At 40.7% G+C, this 27725-nt stretch overlaps 1 protein-coding gene across 3 annotated transcripts in view; it reads right to left on the bottom strand.

Moving 5' to 3' along the window:
* bmpr1ba (bone morphogenetic protein receptor, type IBa) overlaps positions 1 to 27725 on the bottom strand; it is an 82264-nt gene that overhangs the window by 24145 nt on the left and 30394 nt on the right. For all 3 annotated transcript variants that reach the window (XM_061816827.1, XM_061816828.1, XM_061816826.1), the window contains exon 3: positions 9334 to 9664. In XM_061816827.1, the coding sequence (XP_061672811.1) occupies positions 9334 to 9436 (103 nt within the window). In that variant the 5' untranslated portion in view covers positions 9437 to 9664. The remainder of the gene's footprint in view (positions 1 to 9333; positions 9665 to 27725) is intronic.

The following is a 27725-nucleotide window of genomic DNA, read 5'->3' as shown; positions in this document are numbered from 1 at the left end:
CGGTGAGGCTCTTCGATGTCTTCATAAGAAGCTCAACATTAAAGTAAAGTTACAGTACAATATCACAATGTTTTTTTTCCAGAATGTTTCCCATTGTCATCATCTAATATTTTCCCATTGCATTCATTTCATATTTTTCTAATTGTATGTTTTTCGTAATATTTGTGTATATTTCATCTCAAATTATTCCCATTTTTTTTTCATTTACTAGTTTGTCATTTTTAAATATGTTTGGAGTAGTTTTCCTACAATGAGTGTAATTTTAATGTTTTAGAATACTTGTCATATCACCAATTTTCATAAAAATATTTTTGTATTTTTTTACCAATATTTTGAGAGTTTATTTCAAAAAATGATTTGTATTTTATGTTATTTAAAAAAAAAAATATATATATATATATTATATATATATATATATATAATATATATATATATATGTGTGTGTGTGTGTATATACTTTTCCACGGTGATGGTAATATCTGAATTTATGCCTTTGTCATGACAAGTTCCTGGTAAATTTATTTTAGCAATAGCGCGATCGTCCTGGTAACCGTGCTCTGTTTCGGCTCTATAATCCTGATACCAAATCTTCATACTCTTTCCCCTTCTACCACTGCTATTTGACATCCCTGGTTCCAGAAGATCTGTGATATCACATTTCACGCGCCCTCGTAAATTTCATCAAGCACAGGAGAAAAAGTACTTATAAGTCGATGACAAAAACAGCCTCCTGATGGCAAACTCTGAGCATTTATCACAGGCACACCTATGAAAACAAGTCACGGTGGGAATCAGAAAGAGAGGAACCATTCGTCTGGCTGCTGGCCAATGTCATAACTTAAACTGCTTGGCAACACCATCATGAACAAACCAATGACAAATGATCTTATGACTAATATAAATCTACATGTTTGCAGTCCTCAATCCAGAGTCTACAGTATGATTTATATTCCAATGTAGTGCCTATAATCTGATATTTTGGAATGCTTTTTTTTTTACATCTACATATATCCAATACGTACTGTGAACCTAAGCTTAATTTTACCCTTAACCCTACTGCCATCCTGAACAATGACATCCTACTCCAAAGTCTTACATCCTAGTTTTGATTTGTGGGTGTGTTTGTATATATATATATATTATATATATATATATATATATATATATATATACATACAAATGAACAAATTTTGCATTGGCACTGACTACATTTATGGTCTGCATATTCCGATGGTCTGACACACAGTGTCAGTGTATTTTATGTGCATATGGTAAAGGCCTGATTGTGATTCACGACAAAGAAACCCAGTAGTTCTTCTCACAAACACACACATGGTGCACCAGCTCTGTATTACACAGTCAGAGCCCGACCGATACTGTGGCCGCAACAGACGTCAGATGATCTGTATTCATTTCAGAATGCAAACTTGTCTCACTTCCTTTCAAGAGTTCATTTTTGTGTTATCGTCAGGCAGTCATACAGCGCACGTGTCTTCTATTGTTAAGAAGCGGCACATCCTGGTTTCCTATAAGATGTAAATGCTTTGTTTTCAGCCCTTGGAAGCAACACCGCACCTTTGTGTTTTGGGATTGGAAGCTGGCTGATCAGCACTTTTAATGAGGTGTCACCTTGCAACCACAGGAACTCCACACAGGAAGCCTTGAGGCCGACACGGCGTGGCCATCAACCAAATCCAGTGAGTCTCCAGTGTCTCTTTGAGCAAAACTACCACTTCCTCGTTAACTGTTTTCTTGGATAGACTTACTCAAGACAGTAACTCTCTTTTTGTGATGAACTACTTGTCAATAAAAGACATTGCGTCTATTTCCACAAAAATACCTCTTACTCAAACACAGTAAGTGTGCCTGCCTGTTTGAGTCAAAGTATCTCTAACTCAAAAATATCAACTGAGTCGGTTTGTAAAAAACAATATCTTACCTAAAGAACAGCTGAGTCTCTTTGGACACCACTGTTACTCAAAGACAACAATCGAGGCCGTTGAGGCTGTACTATCTCTAACTCAGAAGCGTCAAGTGGTCTCTTCATACTAAGCTACATTTACAGGTATCTTAAAGATATCAACAACGTCTCGCGAAACAAAATTACCGCTTAGTCATTAGTCGTCTCTCTTGAACAAATCTAACGCTTACGCAAAACCAATAATGGAGTCTGTTGGAACAAAGTGACAGATAAATGCATCATCTTTGCAGAAATACAGTGGTACCTCATTGACATAATTTTAACTCCTTCTGTGATCAAGCATGCAACTCAATTATTTATATATGAAATCATTTTTCCCCATTTAAATGGGATGATCCGTGCCATCTGCCCACAAAAGACCCAAATTGATTTGATTGACTGAGCTGGAGTTCTCGTCTAAGTGTGAGTGTCTTACTATATGTTGTGGCCTACAACAGTGGTTCTCCTTTCCCACATGCAAGGACATTACACTCCTTTAATTGTTTGATTTGCTTTTACTCAAGCAGCTGTTTCCGAAACTTGGTCGCCCTTCTTCATTTCGGCTTGAAACCAAAAACAAAACAATGACCAAGCCACAGCCCAACTCACAAGTTAGGGCCTCGATGAATATTAAAATAGAATGCGAGCATGCTTAAGACATGCTCCCATCTCTGTGAACGGTGTTGAAACAACGTGGGTGATTGCAGATACTTTGGCGAAATATGGGAGGTGGGCGACAGGAGCAGGTGCTTGGTGAAGCTCAAACAGACCCTCAAACGCGACACACATGGTGGTGCCAGCGTCTCATTAGTAGCAGGTGACAAAAGCACAGCAACTGGCGGCGAAAACTGATACAGTGCTGCTTCTTTCCACCAAGGACAATGAAATGTAAGCTATCGCTCCTCGCTTCCCAGAAGTTACACTGATGGCTGCAGCTCGGGGTAGGTGGAAGGTCACAGATCTGCGTGTGTGTGTGTGTGTGTGTGTGTGTGTGGTGTGTGTGTGTGTGTGTGTGTGTGTATTTGTTACATAGCGTGCTCTCATTTCTCCTTGACAAGCGAGGGAACATGTCGTCCTGTTCTCGCTTGTCCAAAGGGAGAATCACTTTGTCAGACAACACTTAAAGCAGGTTTCCATCGAGCAGTTTAGTTGGGTTGCACACGGGACAGATCAGAGTGCTAAATCCTCCCTTGGATTTTCTGTCTTCTGAACTTTAGGATAGTGGTACAAACCCTATAAAGCTAGATGTGGGACCAAATAAGCCCCAATCAGAAGAAGGTGTCCCAGACAATGTAGATGAGTAGATGGGCGACACGACGCTGCCAAGCTTTTGTACCAATGCCTAAGCTTCTAATATGGGCGGAGAAATGGTGGTTCAAGGAATTTCAATTTTGCCATGACAAGGGGCTACTTGGTGGGCGTTCAGCACATCTGCCTCACAGTTTTGAGGCAGATGGTTCAACTCCATCTGTGAGGTTTATATGTTCTTCCCATGCCTGCGTTGGTTTTCTCCAGGTACGCTGGTCCCACATCCCCAAAACATGCTTGGTAGGCTAATTGAAAGCTAAATTGTCCATAGGTGTCAATGTGAGTGTGAAGGGTTATTTGTCTATAAGAGCCCCGTGATTGGCTGGCGATCAATTCAGGATGTACCCAGCCTCTCGCCCGAAGATAGCTGGGAAAGGCTCCAGCACACCTGCGACCCTTCTGAGGTTAAGCAGTCCAGAAAAAAGATGGATGGCCCCAATTTAATTATTATTTAACTGATGAATTACAGTCAGTTTTTTGTTGTTGTTGTTTTCTGTGTGGGGATCGAACTCAAAATGTTTGCAAGAGTATGTATCCTGCTGTTTTATGTTATAGTGGTCCAAAATCAGCACACCCCCCAACCTCCAATCTACAGTTTCAGCAGTCAATACAAGATGTCGATCATGGCACAACACCCAAAAAAATTGAATTTGCCTAAATTTCACACATTTTGATTTGTAGCAGACATTTCAGTCAAATTCCAAGGCTTATATTTTGAGCAAAACCTTCAAGGGAATTTGCGCATGTGAGACCAAATCCAAGGCGAAATTGCACAAATTTTGCCCACTACACATAATGTGGGCATTCATTTTTGAGAATTTGCCATGTAAAATGGGCTGCAGTCCTTCTCTTTTGGCTTTTTGTGAAACGTGTAGCGTGTACTTCTATAACAAGGATTACAGTACCTTCTCATTTATCTTTTGCAACTTAGGTGAGGACAGATTGTTGTAATTATTATCACTGGGAAACAATTTTTGTTGAGTTAGGTCTGACAGCTGTTTTTGACTCATTTTTGGGTGCGGACTGCAAACCTGATCTTATGTTAAGTTTTTGAAGAAAGTGAGAACAAAGTGGAAGAAGGAAATACATACCTATATACATAAAACATCGAGATGGGATAATTACAAGCTTTGAAAACTGAAAGAAACATCTTAAAACAGAATCGAACTTAAAACAATATACCCAATATTACAAGGTTAAGAGAAAAGCCTGGCACAAATTCTCATAATTCCTACTATGCTAGCGTTCTGTTTTCAGATATTGATGGTACTGACCTATTGGGAGCTGCAGACACTTCTCAATTGTGACTGCACAAAGAAGTTGCCAAGAAGCAGTAGATGAGTCAAATCGTAATCAACTAGCAAGTCTTACTGCAGCTAATGAGTGGAATTTTGCTTATCTGGAGGGTAAATTGAGGGGAAAAAACTTGACAGACTTGAAAAGTTAACTGACTGCAATTTTGAAATCAGCATGCAAATTTTTGTTTTAACTATCATAAAAATCCAACTGTTTTTTTTTTTTTTTATTTTTTTCCCCAGTGTCAATAACTGGTTAATCTATTTTGTACAAATGTTAAAATGTTACTTTAACATTTACGGAATATTCCAGGTTTTGTGGCGGTGAGAGTTTGACACTGAAACAGATTTTGTTTTTTTCAATCCTTGGAGAGGTCCGTAATTGCAGCAGTAATTTTTTTCATGTGGCAGCGTATCTACAGCCTTAATTGTAACTAAAAATTTGACTTGCGACACCAACAAAAGAAAATAAATACATACATATATCCACCGAGCTGGAGCTTGTATTTAGAAAAACTGAGGCATCTATAAGTTAGGTACCACTGTAAACTGTACTTAACTCAAGCAATTGGTGAAGACTAGGTAATGCTAGCAGCACAATGGGGAATCACCATGCTGGTTCAAAGAAAAAAAGACAATAGAGAAGACAATACGTGTCTCAAAGAGTTTGACTAAAGGACTCCACAAGTTCCATCTCCTTCCTCCCATGCCGAGCTGAATCTGTCAGCAGTGACATCAATCATCCTTAAGCTGGCCAATGAATGAATGAATGAGAATGTTGCTGGGTTAATCCATCACACGCGTCAGCCAATGAATAAGTTCAAACAAATGAAAAGGCCTCCCGTGCACACGACTCAGCATTTACCATCAGACGCCAGGAAAATTTGACAAGTAAACTGATAAACAATTTTTTGGGGAACTCGCCTCGGGAAGTCATCATTTCAAATGTTGGTAGCTAGCCAGACAACGCATTCAGTGGGGACTTACCCGACTTTACCAACCACTTATACCACCACTGTCACATCGCAATTATAGAAACCAAAAATACAATAACAGCATGCAGCTGTGCTCCATACATCATCTCATCAATACAAATCAGCGATGCTAATTATTGAATGTATTACTGTGTGTGCACATTTCGACAGACGTGTTTTTCTAGTCAAAGTTAGTTTCAAAAAGTCTTGCTCTGACCAACCATCCAGAGGACGGACAAGTGATGACATCATCAAGGGGCAGCTCTGATTGGTTAAAAAAGGCTTTCCCATTGCTGTTATCATTCAATTTATACCTACCAGGACTAGTGTTTCTGAAGGCCCTGGGCCGATTAAATTGATATGGCAAAAGAGAGAAGCTGAAATTTGATTGAACCAAAAATCCGACATCCACATATATTTATTCCAACCAGTTCAACTCCTATTAGGGAAGCAGGTCCGAGACAGCACACAAAAACGTTTTGTCTGTGCCATCTTATACGGGTGGAGCATGGTTTTCAAATTTGCTGATCATATACAATATTCATCCATCAATTATCTGAGCAGCTTATCCTCTCAAGGGTCACGGGATCTGTCTTCGGGCAAGAGGTGGAATACACCCTGAACTGGTTGTCAACCAATTGCCGTGCACATATGAACAACCAACCATTCGCACTCAGAATCACACCAATTTAGAGTGTCCAATGAATGCATGTTTTTTTTGGATGTGGAAGGAAGCCCGAGTGCCTGGAGAAAACCCACGCAGGCACAGAAAGATTATGCAAACTTCACACAGGCGGCACTGGGATTCGAACCCCAGTCTTCTGAAACGTGGGGTTGATGCTCCAGTCGTCCTTCATGACACATCTATTTGGAGCAAATTCCAGGGCACATTTACTATAGATTTTGCCCAAATGCACCCTAAGAAGCAAGTACCATTATCCAAGACAGATGGGGGACAGCAGATGACACATCTTATTTTCCTATGCTATCTAATGTGTGTGTCAAAGTTGGACAATCATTTCAAGGACTCACCATGTTAAAAATTTCATGTCGAGTGTAAATATACGATTTTAGCAATGGAAAACAATTTCAACAGTGACCAAAGTGAGGAAAAACAAAAGCTTTGGCTTTTTTGCGAGCCTGTTGAACTCAGAGATTTGTATCCAGATTTGATTGAAAAATGAAAAAAAAAAAAAGAAAAATCTCAGATGATTCAAGGAGAAAAACTTGGCCTGGGTTCAGCTCGATGTCAGACTTCACATACGTCTCAGTCGCTGGCAGCTGTTGTTTGGATTCTTGGACAGAGCAGTCAGTGTTCGCATGAATCAGAAACATGCAGACACTTTGTATGTTTGCCTTCTATGAGTGTGTGCGTGTGCGCATGAGTGTGTGTCAAATGCTCAGACGGTCACGGCTTTCAGAGCCACCCGCTCGGATAGACGACCAGAACGGAAAGCCACCTCTAAAGTGAGCCATGACAGCAAAAGATGGACGAGAGGACGGATGATGCACGGCCAAAAGGTTGCCGGATGACCTCGGGAGTTGGAGGTGGGGGGGTGTTGGGGGTGGGGGGGGGCACGCACTGTGTGAGCTATGATGAGCCCCCGAGCTGGACGGACTTCAGAGCTCCCAACGGCTGAAAGAAGCCCTGTCACTTTAAATAGAACCAACCCGAACCAAAAAGAAAAGAGAAAAATAAGGCCAGACGAGATTACTCATGAAGCAAAGCAGTGCCGCAGACAGTTTAAGAGTGCACACGTTATTCTTCAAATTCCTCCTTTTTTGGAATGTGACGGTGGGATGATAATGTAGCAAACAGGTGTAAACCATAGAAGGGGGTGTGGGGTTGAAAAGAATGGCTCTCAGTAGAGCGTGGATCTCCCCCAAGGACCGAGGAGCTGAATTTGTATGTATCAACACAACAAAACAACTTTTAACATGAAGACTTGTAGTGTGACATGAATCCAGCATAGAGCCTGACGACTGCGGCTTTGCCTTTTCTGTTAGCATATTATTATTATATTATTATTATTATTATTATTATTATTATTATTATTATTAGAAGTGTCAACCTGCATTTACAACCTATGGAAAATTATTTTTTCTTCATGTCATTGCTCAATGAAAGTATATTACTTCATTTCCAACAGTCTACAGTATTCCCTTCATTTTGTGGTGTTTCTGCATTTGTGCCATCAGTATACATATTGTATGTGGAGGTTGATTGATTTTTTTCCCATTTTGTCAGATCAAATTTCAGCTATTACCTGTTGCCGTGCCCAAGGGCCTTCACTATTGGTAGTAACGGCCGATGTAATATACAGTAACTTAGCAATGGGACGGTTTCTTGAATCGGTTACAATTCCAAATTCATCCTCGCAGGGCCAGAGCGCTGGCCCTCGATGACATCAGGATTTCCAATTCGATTCCTTCCTCTGGTTGTCACTGTAAAGCTTTGACTTGGAAGAATTGCAGGGATTTGCACACTTGAACACATTTCATAATCCGCATCTCCTGTGAGTATGATTGTGAGTTTTCGTCACGTTATTTAGATCCATATTGATGGAACTGCTCCAAATCATGTACATGGAACAGTTGCATGCTGTCATATTGCATTTTAGTATAATATTGATATTTGCTATCATTGCAGCATTATAGATACTGAATGTGTAGAAGTTGAGGTGCTGTTGATGCAGTTTCAACTTGTGTGCTGTCGAAAGGATGCCAGCGTGACGTCAGCTCAACTTCTCCTCAAGCCCAACTTGTTGCATGTTTGCTGCTAGGTGCTGCTGTGGCAACAGGAGTTCAGAACATTCCAAGTCTTGCATCCCATTACAAATATCCATCCATCCATTAAAGAAATGTTTTCAATGATTTCGTCTCTTGAATGTACAAAAGTGTTTGTTTTCTTTTTTTCCTTTCTCTTGGAGATTTTGCACCAAGAAATCATCTCCCAAGGATTATGTTAAAAAATATAAATAATGTTCATTGAAAACCAATTTAAAAATGAACGAATGCTGTTTTTTACTTTTTCAGGATATAATCAAAAATCAACTAGCTTCTTCCTTGCTTATAACGCATTGACAAAAGAAAAAAAATCATCAAAATGCATCTTGGCATCATAAAATAATTTCCAGAAATGGCATATGTAGCAACGAAAGAAATGTCACCATGGACAGAGCATCATTTCACAGAAGCCTTTCAACTACCCTGCCTCCTTCCGCTTATTCCTTGTGATATTTGGGGAGCATAAACTCACGGGTCTTAACGAACAGTCACAACAACGCCATAGAACACGGTACTGTAGTGCTAAAGATACTACGGTTGCGCATGTGACACTTCGCCAGTCCCACAGCAGATACCAAACATGGTCACGGACAAAGCGGCTGATGTGCTTTGACAGCATCCATCAACCCTTACGCACACTTGTAATTAAATCGGTTGGCACAAAATGATCAATGATGAGCAAAAACACTTGAAGGGACAAAAACTAGAGGGAATGCAATTACAGTTGAAATGCTCAAGAGCTTACAATGAAATGAAATGCTGTGCAATGAATTAAATTGTTGAAATACAAAAAGGAAAGGAAAGTGAAATATCTCGAGAATATTTCTTCATCTAGGAATTTTACTGTGCAAATGTTGAGGTTTTAGGAAAAGTAAAGTAGGAGTTTAGTGAAAAATGAAGGAAACAACTACTTCAAAACGTAATTTTGGGGTACAGAATCCTACGTGTTAATACTCTCAAGCATTCAAACATGAGTGCATTTAAAGGGATAGGCGGCGTGGGCTCTTACCGTGCACTGGCGTGTTTAGAGAGAACAGTCCGAGTAGTAGCAGTAGCAGCGCAGTACTGTGGCTCCACAGGCAGAGAGGCAGCCTTCCTCCCCACACTGGCATGGTCAGAGTGGAACCCGCCACTCCGCTCTACTCCCCCTCCACGCTGGCTTGACACTCCTTACGCACTGCCTCTCTCCTCTACTGTCGAGTGTGGAGGATGACGGGCGTGGGGAGGGCTGACCGGGCTGTGCTTCCGTATTGCCGCGATGTGCGAAAGTCCACGCCAAACGCAGCACCACAACCACCTCCGGCGGTAACAGCAGTAGGTCTGGTGGCTCGTCCTCCAACCTGAATTGACAGGAGCGCAGAGAGAGAGAGAGAGAGAGAGAGAGAGAGTTTACTTGCACAGTGAGGAGGGAGGGCTGGGACACATATGGAGGGAGGTGGCAGGGGTGGAGGTGAGGGGGGTGGGGGGGTCCGTGGGAGGAAAAGAAACGGGGGCTGGGAGCAGACAGGAGAAAGACCAGGTTTCGTCCAAAAGGGGAAATAGGGGTGGTGGGGGTAGATGCATATAGAAAAGAAAGCAGTAGGAGCAGCCTGCTCACACTACTGGTCCATTCCAACCGTGACGGATTTGGCATGGATTCCTCGGAATTATTTTACGCGGCTTGTTTATTTCTATCGTGCAAGGTGGTGTTTTTCAGGAATAAATGGGGACAGGAGTCCTCTCTTATTGATAGTACATTGTGTGTGTGCCTGTGGGTAAACAAGCGTGCTGTGGACTTTTTTTTTTTTACAGTTATGGTAATTTTTAATCGTCATGATTATGTCTATAGTGGAAGGTGGTGATTATCATAAATAACTGGCCAGAGGAGGAATCACATAATCACATAATACAAGTTGGTGCACCTGGATGCTGTGGAGTGTTTTTTGGTTTTGTTTTGTTTTTTTTTTTACTGTGTGGATTGTTTCCAGTTGTTTTCGTTTATTTCTATTGTGCAAGTTATGGACTGCAATTTGTAACAAGCAGAATCAAATTAAATGGTCGAATATGTAACAACACACAAGGAAGCAAGAGGAAAACTTGCATAATCATACAAGAACTGCATGCCCGTACAAGTTGCGGACAACTTTTGATTTTGTATAATTCTCACTTGTGCGTTTATTTCCATTGTGCGAGCCAGTTGGAGTTATTAAAAACTGTCCAGAAGAGCAATTAATTGTGTCATATCAATGCTGCCTATGTGCCAGCGTGTTACCGCTCACCATATTTTGTTGGTGGATTATTTGTTGCCGTTATTTGTGTTCTGCAGTTGTGGAGGAGTAATTACAGTAAATGACAAGTAGCTGGCAAGCAAGATTACAGTATTTCCACTTAGGGATTTTTTTTTTTTTTTTTTACACAATGGTCAACATTCAACTCTGCAGGTGTGCCTAACAGTGTTGCTTAGTCACTTTAACGATAACTTGATTTCACAAGGAACTAAGTTAGAAAAAAATTGAACTTCTAAATTACATTCAGCAGCTGCCAAGTGGCTTGAATATTACGTATCCACGGTACAAAAAAATCATTATCTTAACCTTAGCCATAACTTGGTAATAAATGCCAAGCAAGTTACAGAATCATGTCACATGAACCAATAACGTAAATATTTGTGTAGTTGATGCCACATGAAATGAGCAACTTAGTGCAGACTTGGCATGGCAACATACTACAGTAAGTAATTAAACGTTAATAACTACACAATTCTCATACGCTTCTCTAGACTTTTAACAGACAGACAGACAGACAGACAGACAGACAGACAGACAGACAGATAGATAGATAGATAGATAGATAGATAGATAGATAGATAGATAGATAGATAGATAGATAGATAGATAGATAGATAGATAGATAGATAGATAGATAGATAGATAGATAGATAGATAGATAGATAGATAGATAGATAGATAGATAGATAGATAGATAGATAGATAGATAGATAGATAGATAGATAGATAGACAGGAGCCGCCATCACCATTTTTTTAACGAGTTCCAAGTTGGTTTAAAAAAACAGTGCATCTGTTTTTGTATGTTCTTTCTCTTTTCCCCACTTTTTGGGAACTAGTAGGGGGATGCTAGGTGCTAAGCTAAATATTTTCCCATCATGTCTCATCTAAGACCCTAATCCCAGCCTCCTTGGTGGAAAATTAGCTACAATTCTCACACTTGTCGTTAGCACTCAAGGACAAGGAAGAATAGTTGTGTATGAGACACCAAAAAAGAAAGGTTAACAGGAGAAGAAGGAGAAGCCATGCTAATTGCTGAACTGACATGAAATGTACGGCAAGTATAATTTTTATAATTAAGTTTATATCGTGGCGGCACGTTGGCTCAGCTGTAAAAGCTTTGGCCTCCTCGCCCTTCTAAAGACCCATGTTCAATCCCAGCCCCACCTGTGTGGAGTTTGCATGTTCTCCCGTACCAGCGTGGGAGAACATTCCTGGGCACTCCGGTTTCCTCCCACATCCCAAAAACATGCAACATTAATTGGACATCCTAAATCACCCCTAGGTGTGATTGTGAGTGCGACTGTTGTCTGTCTCCATGTGCCCTGCGATTGGCTGGCTACCAGTTCAGGGTGTACCCCGCCTCCTGCCCGTTGACAGCTGCGATAAGCTCCGGCACTCCCATGACCCTCGTGAGGATAAGCGGCAAAGAAAATAGATGGATGGATGGATGGATGGATGGATGGATGGATGATGGATGGATGGATGGATGGATGGATGCTGATTGTGTGATGTGTCAGTGAAATAGACACACAAACATGCAGCACTGCTGCCTCCACAGTAATTTTGATGTGAAGAGCGAGAAACCTTTTTCGCTCCCAGTGGCAAGTTTAACAAACTCTTTGACTAGCAAAGCTGTGGGCGACTAACCAGCAGGAGCCTTTACTACCTGACATCCACCATGCAGGATGTTAAACCAGCTCACAGTCCAGGCTCCAGACAAAGTTTAAACTTCTCACGTAACACATTGTAAATGTGAATTAAGCCAAGTATTGTAAATCCTTCACTGAGTCAGTCCTTCCCCTCAATGACCTCACACACGGATATGAATAATTATCCATGCATCAGTTAAACTACATTCTTAATATGTGAATAAAAAAGCAACAACAGTCCCAAGCGACTCGGCTGCATCACACCGGCGGGTGACGGCCAAGCAGAAACAACCAATGTTTTCATAAACTTATTCAGCTCAGTTCATCCACTAAAAAGATTCGTTCTGAACAAATAGTTTGCAAATGTAACAACACTAAACCAGACGATACACTACAACAGTATTTTTTAAATTTTATGCTTATTTCTAGTTATCATGTCTCTTTCTGTTTTGGAAGGTTGTGGTTACGATGAATAAGTGGACAGGAATGATTGCATAATTATAAGACGAAAACATTGAACACATAATTTTGGACAATTTTTTGACTATGGTTTTTTTTTCAATTGTTATTATTGTTTCTCTCCTATCCCTATTTTTTTCCTGCAATGTGAAGTATATCATAAACTACAGGCGATATGAACAATAATTTAGTGTTACCTAATGTATTGTGGAAAATTTCAACTGTGCATTATTTGTAGCTTGTGTGTTTATTTCTCCTGTTTACAGTGGCAGAAAAGGAATTTATGTAAAATATATATATATATATATATATATATATATATATATATATCTGTGTGTGTGTGTGTGTGTGTGTGTGTATAACACACATATAAGCAAACAGCTTTTTTTGTTTTTGTTTTTTTAGCAAACAAGCTGGTGTGCCGATTGTTGCCTTGACGCTAAACTCAAGTGACAAAGCAGCTTTGTTTCCATGCTAATCTTTCTCGTTTGTAGCAGCCCTGACAAACTCTTCTTTTCTTTCTCACACTGGTTAGCGATGTTCATTAGCCGCGAACAAAAGAGCCGCTCTCTGGGATGAGAGGAAAAATCACTGTGTAAATAAACAAGAGTTTCTCCCATCTAAGCGCCCTTTCCCACATTAAAATTGGACCTCGACTGAAGCTACGACGGAGGTGTCAACGTCCACTGTGTACAGTTTTGGGTCGGCCATGGCGGTGACCCGGCCACACCGAAAGTGTCTGGCCAATCACAAGCCGTGTTAATTAATTGGTCTCTGGTGAACTCAGAGCAGTGTCAAGGGAATCAGGTCCAGACATGTTCTGGGCGGCGAGGCGGAATGGCCTCAGGATAACGAAGTCATCTAGTACGTGCTTCAGAGCCTCTCTTTAATGAGCACAGACTGTTTCCCCCCCAATGATAACTTCACACTGGAAGATTTAGCAGCTGACTCCGCAGGTGTCCTCAGTTTGTTGGGAGTTAGACATTTTAACCCTTACATCCTGTTAGGGTCAAATTTGACCCATTTCGACATTTGACCGAAATAAAAATAGTCATTCCTTCACCCTAGAAATTGATGAATTTTCCTAAACTGACCCAAAATACAAAGTCATTGAATAATCTAAGAAATCTCATTCTTTTCAAGAGTGGGTAAAAAGGTTTTGTTCCAGTTTGTGTCAAAAAAAAAGAAAAAGAAAGCACCTGACAACTGCAGGTCCCTACAGAAACAGATATGTATAATGCTAACATGTAGCAAGATAGCATCCTCGCATCTTAATCGCATTCTACCTCACTGTAAGCAAACGAGGCAAGGGGATGAAGCAGAGGGATTAGGATTGTATATCATGCATTGTATTCGGATATCATTTGGAATTAAAACTAATAACATGCTCACATTTGGTAACGTGGCAAAATAGACACACACACTTTGGGATCTTTTTTGGTGACTAACACAAATCTACGTGAGGAGGTGAGCTAGTCCCAGTTTCGGAAATTTCATAGATACCCCAATGCATTTAAAATGTGACGTCTGCACTGGTAAATTCATGCATATTCATTCATATCTCAGAAGTGTTACCATTAATTTCGCAGTCTCATATTTGATGAATGCAAAATGGTTGCCTCAACCAGTCATTTTAGCTCAGAGATCCCTTTGGTGTATTGCAAGAATGGTCATGAGGATCTTCTCCATTTGTGCTCCGGTGCTCGCTCAACAATTTATGAAAATACAGCCCTCGTAGTCACACTCACACACATAAATTACACTTGTACTTGTGGGGTTTACTCTTCTGGAAGGATTTTCATTGGTACCAGTGGATTGGAACCTCTTTCTTATTCCCATTATGGGCTGTGTGAAATGATTTGCGGGCAGGGGGCTGAACACCTCCGGTGGCACAGCAGCACATCTGCTAATCCGCGCCCATTCACTGCAGCGGCCCTTTCTACCAAAAAGCACTTTTACATAATCTGGTTTAAGGCTGTCCATTCACACCGAGCCACTGCTGCATTTACATAGCCAATCCTTTACGCTTCGATGGAGGGAGGGAGCGAGAGAGAGAGAGAGAGAGAGAGAGAGAGAGAGAGAGAGAGAGAGACTCCCTAACCACTGGGGAAACACGAAAGCTTCTTGTGCCAATGAACTGTACATACATTATGTATGTAAATTTTAAATTTGCACTGCCGTGGAATACCGGAGTCTATAAGCAGAAAGCGTGTTATCATTTTTAATGACTAGTTTTTCGAGCGGTTTTGTTTATTTGTTTAATATTATTGTATTAATATATTCTGCAACATGATCGTTGTCATGAATACAGTAACTGTCAGGAGAAGCAATAGCATTATTTCTAATTTGGGCTGGGCAATGTGACCTAAAATTCATATGAGGGTATCAATTGAATGTCTTCACAGTAACGGTATACATCCCGATATAAACTTTCATACCATCCATTTTCTTAACCGCTTATCCTCACAAGGCTCGCAAGAGTGCTGTAGCCTATCCCAGCTGTCATCAGGCAGCGTGGGGGGTATACACCCTCAACTGATTGCCAGCCAAACACGGGGCACATGGAGACAGACAACAGTCGCACTCACAATCACACCTAGGGGCAATTTAGAGGGTCCAATTAATGTTGCATGTTTTTGGGATGTGGGAGGAAACCGGAGTGCCCGGAGAAAACCCAAGCAGGCACGGGGAGAAATGCAAACTCCACACAGGCGGGGCCGGGGAAGGGTGAGGAGGCTAAGGCTTTTACAGCTGAGCCACCGTGCCGCCCCGATCTAAAATTAATCACAAAAATTATACTGGAAGTATAATGGGTTATAAGATCTCTGAGCAAACTAAAATAAACCAGACAAACTGTAACATAACTTTGAGAGCATTTATGTGCTGATCTCAAAACTTAATTTGCTTTTCCCAAGTTGGTTATTTTCCACTGTAGCACACTTCAGACTTCTGTTAAAAAAATGTAATGTATCACTTAAGCACTTATTTTGGTGTTTAGTTGCCGTACATTTCATGTCAGTTCAGCAGTTAGCATGGCTTCTCCTTCTTCTCCTGTTAACCTTTCTTTTTTGGTGTGTCACACGCAACTATTGCTGCTTCTAATGGCAAGTGTGAGAATTGTAGCTAATTTTCCAGCAAGGAGGCTGGGATTAGGGTCTTAGAGGAGACATGATAGGAAAGTATTTAGCTACGATTTCTAGCACACGCAGAGCAAAGTCATCTTAGCACCTAGCGTCCCCCTACTAGTTCCCAAAAAGCAGGGAAAAGAGAAAGAACATTTGATGCAGATGCACTGTTTGGAACTGGTTGAAAAAAATGATGATGGCAGCTCTATGCTCAGACATGCTTGAAGCCTTTTTAAAATTGAAGCTGATTCAATGACCTCGTCAACAAGTGGTATCGCAATTGGTTAGTGGACTCTAAATCGCTACCTTAGGTCAAATTTATTATCACAATCAAAGAAGCACGTTGAGGGCAAAGAGTACAGACAGAAAGGATGCCAAGGACTTCATAAATCGGGCATGCGCAAAGTGCCCGTGACTATGAATAATGACGAAATTAAAATAATTCATATTCATACATGTATTTGACGGAGAACGACATGGATTTTTTGGAGGTAGATTATTTTTAGTCATTTAGTCACCGTTTCTAAACTATATAAATATAGTCCAACCTTGGAACTTTGAGGCCTAGCACAACTTTTTCACTTGGCCGCTACCAAATCTCCACACAGGAAATTGGGGAGAGAAGTGAGGAAATGAGGCATAATGTCAGCTGTCATAATGAATGAATGAAAAGACAGAGGGAAAAAAAATAAAGTTAGCCGGGTTCACCTTCGAACCCATTGCTGATGTGTTCTCAAGTGACCTTTCAACTCTGGAAGAGAGGAAAAACACTCAGAGGCATCAGTGGATGATTTTCTTGTCAGGATGAAAGTTTACAGTTGGAAGAGAGGAAGGAGTCAAAACTTGGAAGATAAATGAGCATATTGTAAAAATTATGCAGAGATATTTTCTGTGAATGGACTTGTGAACACACAACAACCGGCATCCCCAGAATTTAACTGTTAGCGACGGTAATGAGACAAATTTTATATAGGAACCACATTAAGTATTAGCCATTGGGGCACGCTAAGATTAGCGCGCTGATTTACATGTGACATTTCTTCTTTTAACTTGGCATAAAAATATCTGTGAAAAAAGCAAAAATATATTTAAAAAAATATAGAGAATTAATCAAATATCAAATTAAAAAATGTATAGAAATGCATTGAAAGGAAAAGGAAAAGTATTAAATGTAAAATGGGTGATATTGAAAAAATAAAAATATAAACATTTTAAAATTAAATGAAAAATTCCAAGTAAAAGGATAAGCAAAATTTGATTCACTTTAAGTTAAAACAATAACAAAATCCAATAAAATATATCACAATGAAATAAAAATATAAAAAGTACTTTAAAATGCAATAATTAAAACAGACAACTAAAAAATAACACAACAAATATTACATTCAAAAACTAATACAAAATAAATATTTAATACTGTCATAATTATATACAAACAATTCCAAAAAGTCAAGTGGTGGTCTCATAAGTTCGCCAGTGTGTTCATGAAATAGTATACATTGATGTTCTTTTTAATTACTATACAGCACGCTTCCCGGACTTGTCATTGGAAATTCATTATTTTCTAAAGCATTGAAATGGCCCGATTATCTTGGAACTTCCTCTAACGGGCCACAAAGTGACAAATGTGATAAAATGTTCATTGAGTCTTTTTTTTCCAACTCTCCACAAAACCTACATATAAAGGCAAACATGAAGATTGTATTTCATGCCCCCAGACCCCAGGGCAGAAGGCAAATGAATGGAGACCCCTCACAAGAAGAAGCAAGAGGTTTAGGGGCCAAAAGGCTGGAATGTTAGCAATTTCAAACAGCAACAGTGGACAGAAGAAGTTTACTGAGTGGGAGTTCCGTGATTGCTGCCTCCTGCTCTGATTCATGCCTTTGCTAACAGCTTGGCAAAGAATGAGGCAAGCACCAGCTGTGCCCACCCACCCCAAAGTCCATTTCAGCTCACAAATTTGTACAAATAAAAACCTTGAAAATCATGACTAAAAGCAGCAGCGTCGTGACCGTGAATTGATCGTTAAAAAAAACGCAAAAATCAGCCCACTGCTTGGTTAGTGGAAATTTCTGAACATTCAAAGAAACTGTCACATCAGATAAATTGTTTTTTCACCAATAATTCATCAGACTCATTATGTTAAGTATATTACTGGAAAATATATACCTCGGCAGGGCTGACCGCACCGCAGGATCCCCATAAACAGTAGCTATGCACCAGGGGCCGAACTTAATCACGCACAAAACGGGGCATGAAAGATATGCATGCAACTTCTTGGAAAGTATGTGACCTACAAAAAATAAAAGACATTAAAATATGTGCATGTGTATGGAAACTTTAAGCCATGCGTACGCCTATTTTGGAGACATTTAGTGACACAGTTGGTAATTTCACTAATTAAAACCAAATTGTACCATTAAACTTGTCACACTTCCAGTTTCACTTTATATCAAACAAACTTTCAGAACTTTGGGTTATTTTATGTACTCAATGTTTTGTTGGTCATTTTTTATGAAGTTGCTCATGCCCTTTTGAATGGTCCATTGAGATGTTTCAATCGCAAATATGCTTTGAGATATGCGTGAGCTGACTTATGGGTGTTTTGAAATACGAGCCATTGATCTGCCAAGTTTATGCTTTGCCTAAACTTGAGATACGAGTGCCGTATGGCAACGGGTGGCTCCATTCCCATCACAACAAGCAGCATTTTGCCAGATATAATTAGTAAATATTTTACAAAAAAAAGAGGCTTCAAGGTGTTTGTTGGTAATGTAGTTGGAGTTTACTGTCCAACCAATCCTAAAACCAAGAGAATGACATATTGTGGACTTGAAAAAACATATATTGTAGCTTCCATCACGCATTCAATGAAAAATCCCACAATCACATGGCTAATTAACAAGACAAGGGTGTCTTAATTAATTTCAAGCTGTGAATAAGAGATGTATCATGCCAAAGATGTTTGCACACAATACAGGAAAATTGAAAAGGAGTTTTCTTGCTTAAAGAAAAGTAAAACAAAAGTCGGTGGAGCGTAACCACCAGAGAGAGAGAAAGAGAGAGAGAGAGAGACAGACAGAGAGCGTGCTGCGAGGAGTACACCAGGGCTGGGGGAGGGTTTAAATTTGTGGGGGTGGGGGGGGGACGCACATTATTTAGGCACGGCATCTGAATGAATGTTATTTTTGGGGCTTGATTACCCGTTTTTAAACCAAATAATTTTACAACCTATTTTACAGTACACAGCCATTTAATTTTTTTTTAATTGTTTTGTGGGGAATGGAAGGGATTAATGCATTCTCATTTATTTTAATGAGGAAATATATTTTGAGACAAAAGTGCTAGGGGACTAGGAAGAAACAAAGGACACAGGATACCACTTGTATTTTTATTGATATTTATTTTACTTTTATTTTATCATTGCTTTATTGCATTGTTTTGTGTGTGTGTGTGTGTGTGTGGTGTGTGTGTGTGTGTGTGTGTGTGTGTTGTGTGTGTGGTGTGTGTGTGTGTTGTGTGTGTGTGTGGTTGAATGAAGCTTTGTCAGTATAACTCGCAGCCCTGCAGATATTCCCTCAATTTTGTCAGCAATGTTTACGTACGTTCCCGATGATGGGCGATATTTCTGTCCCTTTCTTTCCCTGCCTCCACAGTAGAAGCAGCAATCCTGTCGACGGGCCTCTGCCAAAAACTCCCTCATGAATCTGCTTCTCTTTTTTGACATCCGAGGGCAAATTCGGTTACGAGCTTAGGTGGGACAAAATATAGCAGGGCTTCCACCACAGTCAATAGTCATGTGTCGCCTATTCATACAGTTTAATAACAGCGGTGGTCACATGATGATAGGGAACGACTGGGATGACTTTGGTGATCCGATCAACCACAAGCAGGGGAGGACCTCCTGAAGTTAGACGCTAATAAAAGATCCACGTGCGCCTCCATGGAGCAATGACAACTGCCGGCTTAGCCAGGAATAGCATCAGAGTAATTAAAAAAAAAAAAAAAAAACTGCCTATGTGCATGTGTGTCTCTCTTTTCTCACCATCGTCTCTTTCTCTCTCTCTCACACCTGCCAAACACAATGGCGCGTTCAGTTGATTTATCTTAGCAGCGCGTGCCTGCTGCCTGTTTTTCTTAGACAGATTTAGGAGCGAGCATCACATGGCACAGCACTTTTTATTTTAAAATGCATCAATTTTATTGGGGTAAAATTACACCTCTAAAGGTGACTTATGAGTGTTTGTCAAAAGTGTTTTGTTTACCCATGTGTGATGTTATGCCAGTTGGTCCGAGCACATTATTTTGGCCCGTATGCTGGCCAATCAAATTGAGGAGCCTCATATGAACGTGGTCTAATTAATGCTGATTTCAAACGACAAAAACAACTGCTTTCCTGGAACTGTCGGGCCAAACAGGGGTATTACAGCCCATTGCTAAGTTGATAAAGCAGCTTGCAGTTTCAGATGGTTTTGTTGTTGTTTTGGCTGTGCACATTAACATATTAACATTAGTACTATTTTATGGTCATAAGTTCCTTTAAAAGCATTTGGGGTATGTGCTATTCTCTCTCTCTCTCTCCTCTCTCTCTCTCTCCTCTCTCCTCTCTCTCTCTCTCTCCTCTCTCTCTCTCTCTCTCTCTCTCTCTCTCTCTCTCTCTCTCTCTCTCTCTCTCTCTCTCTCTGTCTCACACACGCACAATTACACATACACACTGCCATTTCACATTTTATTTTGTTAGATTTGGTTTTAGCTGCATTTTATTTTTACGATTATGCTCTGACAAATTAGCTCTTTCTTTAATCAGCACTTTAATCCGTTTTTCAAGAGAATGAGAGTACTTAAAGTAATTTTACTCTTCAGAAAGAGTAAGAATACTATTAGAAATCATTTTTGGGAGGGCTACTTTTTATTTTTACTTGCGTTATTATGTTCAACTAACAGTACTTTTACTTGAGCAGATTATTTGGCTTCTTAACGAGCCTCTGTTTTTTGTTGCTTTTAAGTAAAATTAACAAATGTTCTGAATTCAGGGGGCCTGGTAAAAAAATTGAAGTGAAATCAACACACCCACAACCAACTTGAGGTCTACCTATGGTGGCGGTACGGACAGGAATCCTGGGTAATGTAAGCCATTTTAGAGAAAAAGCAAATCCTTTCCAGGGGGAAAAGCAATGGCCACGACATGGCAGGGTACTCTCTTGCCAGTGCAACAGATAGTTTTCAAATATTTAAATTGAATTTGTTGTTTGGTGGACTATTATTTCAGAATAGCACAAGGACTAATAATTTTATTCCAATTTTGAAGTTAAAGCGTCAGTCAATATGAATAACGAAAATTGATTTAGTTCTACCCCTGGTGTATGGGGACATGGCTCAATCCGGAAAGCAACGTGGCATGCAGAAATAGGGATGGGCAGGTGGAAGTGATGGGAGCAAAACGGAGTGTTGGAAGGGCAGGGGCGAGGATGGGGGGGTTTGCATGAGGGTCCATGAGGGGTGAGTGGCACAGTGGGATAAGAGCGTGGGGAGTTCACGGCCCAGCCAGGCCCTTTTCGCACTGCATAAACAAAGAGATTACAGTGAGAAGGGGGCTCGGGACCCCTAACAAGCAGGGACCATCACACACACACACACACACACACACACACACAACACACACACTGACTAACAACAGGCATCATAACATTGTGGCGCCACCTGTCTCCTCTTCACCAATTAATGAGCCCCCAGGATGCTCCCAAGAGTGGCAATTAAAGGGGAGGCGCAGGGGTGGGGGGCATACGGGGGTGTGATGGAATGAGGGGGTAGGGGTAGTGGTGCATAATAGGAGAGAGACAAGAGAGGAAAGCATGTCCAGTGCTGTATGGAAGTTTTTAAAAATACCATATTTTCTCAAATAAAGACAACCATGGCCCAAGTAGTTAAAATGCCACAATTACTTAAAAGGGATCTATAGTGACACAGTTACTAAAAAGTTCCGCAACTTCCAAGATTTTTACCCCTTGCTATCACGTCAAAGCCAAAAGGTAAGCAGAGCTGAGTTGTGTTGAGTTTTGTCGGATGTGCAGATTACCCAGACCGAATGGTGTCCGTGTATTTTATGAAGTGCTGCCTCCACGAGTGAAAAAGCTTGTCTTTAAGGACGCTGATTTTTTTTCCAGCATACTCTCGCCACTCTTGTCACAAGGCTCATCTTCAGAGTAACAAAAGCCGAACTCACCACTGATCCAAAAATATTTTCATGGCACAGGGCCCGCTACTAAGAACGGGCTTTCAGCATTACAAGAAATTAGATGAAGAGCAGCATGCTATCATTTTTGTTCAAAGATTGGTTTATAAACACATACACAGAGCGAGTCTTGGCAAAAAATGTAAAAAAAAAAGAAAAAAAAATCACAAATCCAATTGTGGGTATTACGCCAGAGTACTTCCTCAGGTGTCCCACTTTGTGTGCTTACTTACCACTGCCACCTCGCTGCTTTCATGAGTGGCACATCAGGTGTTACCACAACAATGACATTTTGTGTCCGGAAAATGTGTCGTACTTATGGAACGCCCTAATCTACCTCTGATTGGCTCGCACCATGACAGGACTCATGCTGATAGTGGATCATGACTGGCTGAAGCACTTCAACAAGACACATACAGTACGTGGATAGCAAATGTTGTACGTCTGTGGAAGCAGAGCCACCATGCTTTATGAGTCCCTGCTTAATTTTTGGGAACTCAGATGAGGAACGCCCATCAAACGAGATCCCTCCTTATACATTGTGAAAAAACGTTAGCAAGTTAGGGAAGTACACTTGAAAAGTCTACTTAACTGTGCTTCATTTTGTCATTTTGCCAAGTGCAGACGCCTAACAGAACACGCTTGCGTCAAAAGCAGCTACGCAGACTACACAAAAGCTTACAAGCCAGTGTGTGCGTACGTGTCTCCAAACAGTCATGCACAGACACACGGGGCAGGTGTGGGGTGAGGCTCCAGGTCACTAGCTTCACTCCAGCCCCCAAATATAGAGCGACCGCTCTGTGAGGATGCGGGAAAACCTTCTCCGATGACCACAGTCACACAAGCACACACATCCACATCCACTAACACACACACAGCCGAATACACGTACAAAAACTGCATCCTACTGCATGCACGTAAATGATTAAGTACATGATGAAAATGTATGCACCCATGTGTTATTAGCCTAACATGTCACTGAGATCTTTATCAGCCTGCAATCTGTAAGCATGACATCTTATTTCTTCAACCTACCCCCACAGTCCTCTACTACTATTTCTCCTTACTTTCCTATAAAACAATGAAAAGACACTAGTGACATAGTCCATTCAGCAGGGAACAGAGAAGCCTTCTGCAACTGAAATATAACACTACGACACCTTCACCCCAACCTCCCTCCCCAAGGATGACTTGTGTAGACCAGCTAACAGTCTGACACATACAAACCTGTGTGTGCGCGTGGGGGTGTCCCAGAGTCAGGCTACACTTTTCAGCCATTTATTGAATAATGGGACGACAGTAAAATACATAAACATAATGACGAGACTCATGCCGGAGCTGCTGTCAGCCACAGCTAACAGCCAGACACTCACAAGTAGACTTGTCAAAACAACCCACACTGAGAAAAATGAAAATGTAATCTGAGGACTAGAAAATGTCGCAATATGAGATTATATCTTGTAATATCATAAGCATTTTCTACTTAGAATGCAACAACATTAACCTGGGAAGATGAATGGAAAACAGTAACAGCTCACTTTATGTGGTTCAATTCAGACCATAGTATTTACCACAATCGTCTTTTTTTCTTACATTAGCATTATGTTTGTGTATTATCCTGGATTGTCATAAAATTCTGACAATTTCTGACATTTAAAATTTCTTAGTCACGTGCAATAATCATTTCCTACATTTACCCCTTTTATTCTTGTAAACTTATATGATCGCTAGTCATTTTCTTTTCTGTGCTTCAGTGTAGTGCTGCCACTATGTCAGCGGAATTGAGGTAATTCAGGTCAGGAGAGCAGCGAGGGTAACGTCGGTTAAGTTGGTTAAGGTATCAACGACAGTGCGCACAGCATAACTCAGTAACTCAATCTTGTCATTACTCCCTGAAGAGCATTGACGTGAGCCAGGGAAATTGTGTGTGCGCTTGCTTGCGTGCGTGTGCGTGTGTGCATACATATGTCATTGTTAGCACGTCTGCTAGGTCACCTTTTTGTTATTTTTAAGCAATCACTTTCTATGGGTTTCACAATACTGTACACTTATTGTAATACCCTCGCATGTGGGAAAGGAGAGCCATAGTCACAGATTCATTCCTCAGTCATTTCTTGAAAACATTCATTCATTCATTTTTATTACCACTTATCCTTACCAGGCTCGTAGAAGTGCTGGAGTCTATCCCAGCTATCTTCAGCAGAGTACATCCTACGGTCGCAGGCAACCGCAGGGCACATAGAGTATGAACAAACAACCACTCGCACTGACATTCATACCTAGGGGCAATTTAGAGTCTTCGATTAACCTATATGCATAACATGCATATATTATTATATATATCATATTGTGATGTGGGAGAAAACCAGAGTACCCAGAAAAAAAAACATACAAGCACGGGGACAACATGCAATCTCCACACAGGCGAAGCCAGATTTGAACCCAGAACCGCAGAACTGTGAGGCAGATGTGACAACTGGTCGTCCACCTTGCTGCTTATTGAAAACAGCACAATGAGGTCAGTCATGAAGAAGCAACAGCTCACACACAGACACTCACAAACAAAAGTCACACCCCACCTCACTCGGCCCCCACAACTTAAAGGGAAAGGTACTACAATAAATACTGTATTTTCTACGCATTTTATGCTTGATTAATCTTACAAGGGTGTGGAGGTTGTAAAACCTTTAAATGTTTTTTTTTATGTAGTGTATACTGTATTGCAGGTTTTAAATAATTATGAGCGGGTTTCCCCCTGTGAAAAAGGGGAATTCTGTGTATTACAGTTTATGTTCACATTGAATGCATACACATTGTTTCAATCGTGACACACATGTTGGAGGCACCGACACAAGTACACACACGTGCGCGCGCATGCACACACACACACACACACACACACTCACACACACACACAATGAGACCCTGCAGTCCCTCCCCTCTGACTTAAGAGAAATTACTGCCACCTGAAGTGGAACCCTGTCCATCACGAAGAGGCCCCCGTAAAGCCTCACAGGTTGTCCTTTAACATGTCCAAAGCGCCTCCTCACCGTGCCCAACTCCCCCCAACCCCGGGGCCCTCTATGTAGCCATTCATCTGCCTGTGGTGGTGGAGGACATCAAACCAAAACACCTCCCCTGAGGGGAGCTGGTGGTGGGTGGAAAATAACAAAAAGCTCACAGCTCAGTATGCCAGTGAATTTCTAAGGAGGAAATGCAAAATTTAATAAAAATTTAAAGTTTGGCTGCATTTTCCTCCTGTCCAGCAAAAAAGCTCCTAAAGACTTCACCACCAAAGGTCACCAGAAATGTCGAAGGGGGAAAGTGTCATGACTAATGACAACCACAGAAGTAGAAAGGGGAATTGCAATAATATTAATAATAATAATAATCATCATCATCATCATAATAAAGAATAGGATACTAGGAAAAAGGTAAGGCAAAATTTATTGTTTTAATCATTTGTAGATACGTTTGATTCATGGAGGATTTTTCAGGAGTTGTCCTTTTAACAGGAGACTTTAACCCCAAAACCCTTACCAGGATAGGGGGTCTTGAAAATGGATGGATGGATGGATGGATGGAAAACTTGAACATTCAGGTTAACAATAACACAGTGGGGGGTGAAATCAAAAGAACTCTGCTATACTACACATACCGTAATTTCTCGAGTATAATGCTTCCTGAAGTATAATGTGCACCCCCAAAGTGAACCTAAAAAAAATCAGGAAAACCCTTCTATCAATGTACAATGCGCACCACCAATTTGCTGCTACCCATATGCTCAAAATACTTATGTATTTATATTTTGTTGGGTTTGTACTTGTATTGTTTTTCAAAAAACTGTCTGTACAACAATCATTTATAATAATCATTGTGCACATGCTGATGTAGCCATAATCTAATCTCGGGACAGGCCACAGGACAGGCTTGTCCTGGTCCCTGTAATTGTCAAAACAGAATCCCTCAACCAACTAAAATGAATGATCAATGATGGCATAACATACATACATACAGGTACAGACAATACTGCTAACACATATTACAGTCTTAAAGTCATATTTCCACTGTTTGACTTAAACATTTCTTGCATGAAACGTTTGTGCATAGTGCCGTTTATCCTCTACATTACACATTCTTGGCCATGACTTCAAAAGCAACATCTGGCTCATCTCCAATTTGAGAAATAGCCATCATAGCTACCTTTGGTGACTTGGTCCAGTTCTGTTGCCTCCTGAATTCATGAACAGTGATCCTATTTTGCTCCCACAGCATGTTATCCTCTGTGCCATCCATGGCGTTTGTGGGGTAACAATTTTTGCATCCCTAGAGTTTTGGTTTTGCAGCGCAGCCTCTCGCCCCCCTCAGGTGGGTATAAAAACAAAGTGAGCTCAAACTACGTAGAAATGAGGGTAATGGGCACATTTAAAAAAAAAAAAAAAAAGTGTCTATTTCAATTGTGTACACTCTCCCGTTTTTTTTTTTTTTTTTCTTTTTTATGTGCCTAAGACGTTCATATTACTTAGTTTGAGCTCACATTGTTTTTATACCCTCCAGAAACCATTGAGGCGAGCTGTCATTGTTTCGGACTGCGGTGCTACTTCCGTGTTGGCGGCATCATCGGCACGAGTGATGACAGATTTCTTTAAAAAGCAGCTGCACAACTAGCCGTTGTTGTCGACATTTTTTGTCTTAGTTTACGTTAAAACAAACTTACGGGCAGCCATTTCTGATCTTTGGCGCAGTAGCAACAAACATGCTACGCTAACGATCGTAAAATGCAAGCTCCCCGAGGAGGTCACAGAGTTCATAGAGGGGGGGCATATTACCGTAACAAATATAAATGTGTAGCATAAGACATAAAATATATCGAAATGTATATTTATACCTTTTTTTTACCACTCTTTGTACATGTATACAACAATACAATGTGAATGTATTTTTTATTTTTCATCCATACCTAAATATAATGCGGTCTGTTAATGTTTTGAAAATGAAAAAAAAGACAAAGACATTGAGAGAGAGAGAGAGGAGAGAGAGAGAGAGAGGCTGATAAAAAGAGTAAGCAAGACAGTGGTACGTTCAGAATAAACATGAGGGGAAGAAATGCCCCCCTTTGATGTCAGTGCCATGTGAGCCCCGCGGCGGTCCGAGGAATTGAAGCAACGTCCAAACAAATGTCAACACTCCTAACACCCTCAAGGTCACCCCGTCTGTGGGTGTGTGTGTGTGTTTGGGGGCGCAGGGGAATGCGTGTGGGAGATAGTTGACTTTCAGAAGCATGTGGCAAACAAGGAAAATGGTAAAGAACACAAGTGTTGAAACAGAAACATTACATTAATCCACAAATATATTATTCTAGTTGGAACCCATGAACCCAAAGGGGTTAAGCCAGTGCCGGCCAAAAAAATAAGAGGGGCCACACAGGACCTCCAGTGGCGTGTGACACAAGATGGCAGCGAAGTGATTGCGCTCAAGTATCAGCCACATATTGATAGTAATTCTAAAGTTTTGCTCATTCAAATAACACACTCTTGCTTTCATAATGAGTTAGACCGACAATTAAAAAAAACGATATACGGACTATGAAACAACACTTAATGAGAAACTGAGGGAGAATTTGAGGGCAGCGACAGCCAAACCACTCAAGATGGAGTCCAGAAAGGAA

Source organism: Syngnathoides biaculeatus, chromosome 4 (genome assembly GCF_019802595.1).
Source record: "Syngnathoides biaculeatus isolate LvHL_M chromosome 4, ASM1980259v1, whole genome shotgun sequence".
Taxonomy (NCBI): Eukaryota; Metazoa; Chordata; class Actinopteri; order Syngnathiformes; family Syngnathidae; genus Syngnathoides; species Syngnathoides biaculeatus.
Note: the sequence above shows the minus strand (reverse complement) of the source record. Positions and strands in the feature narration are given on the sequence as shown.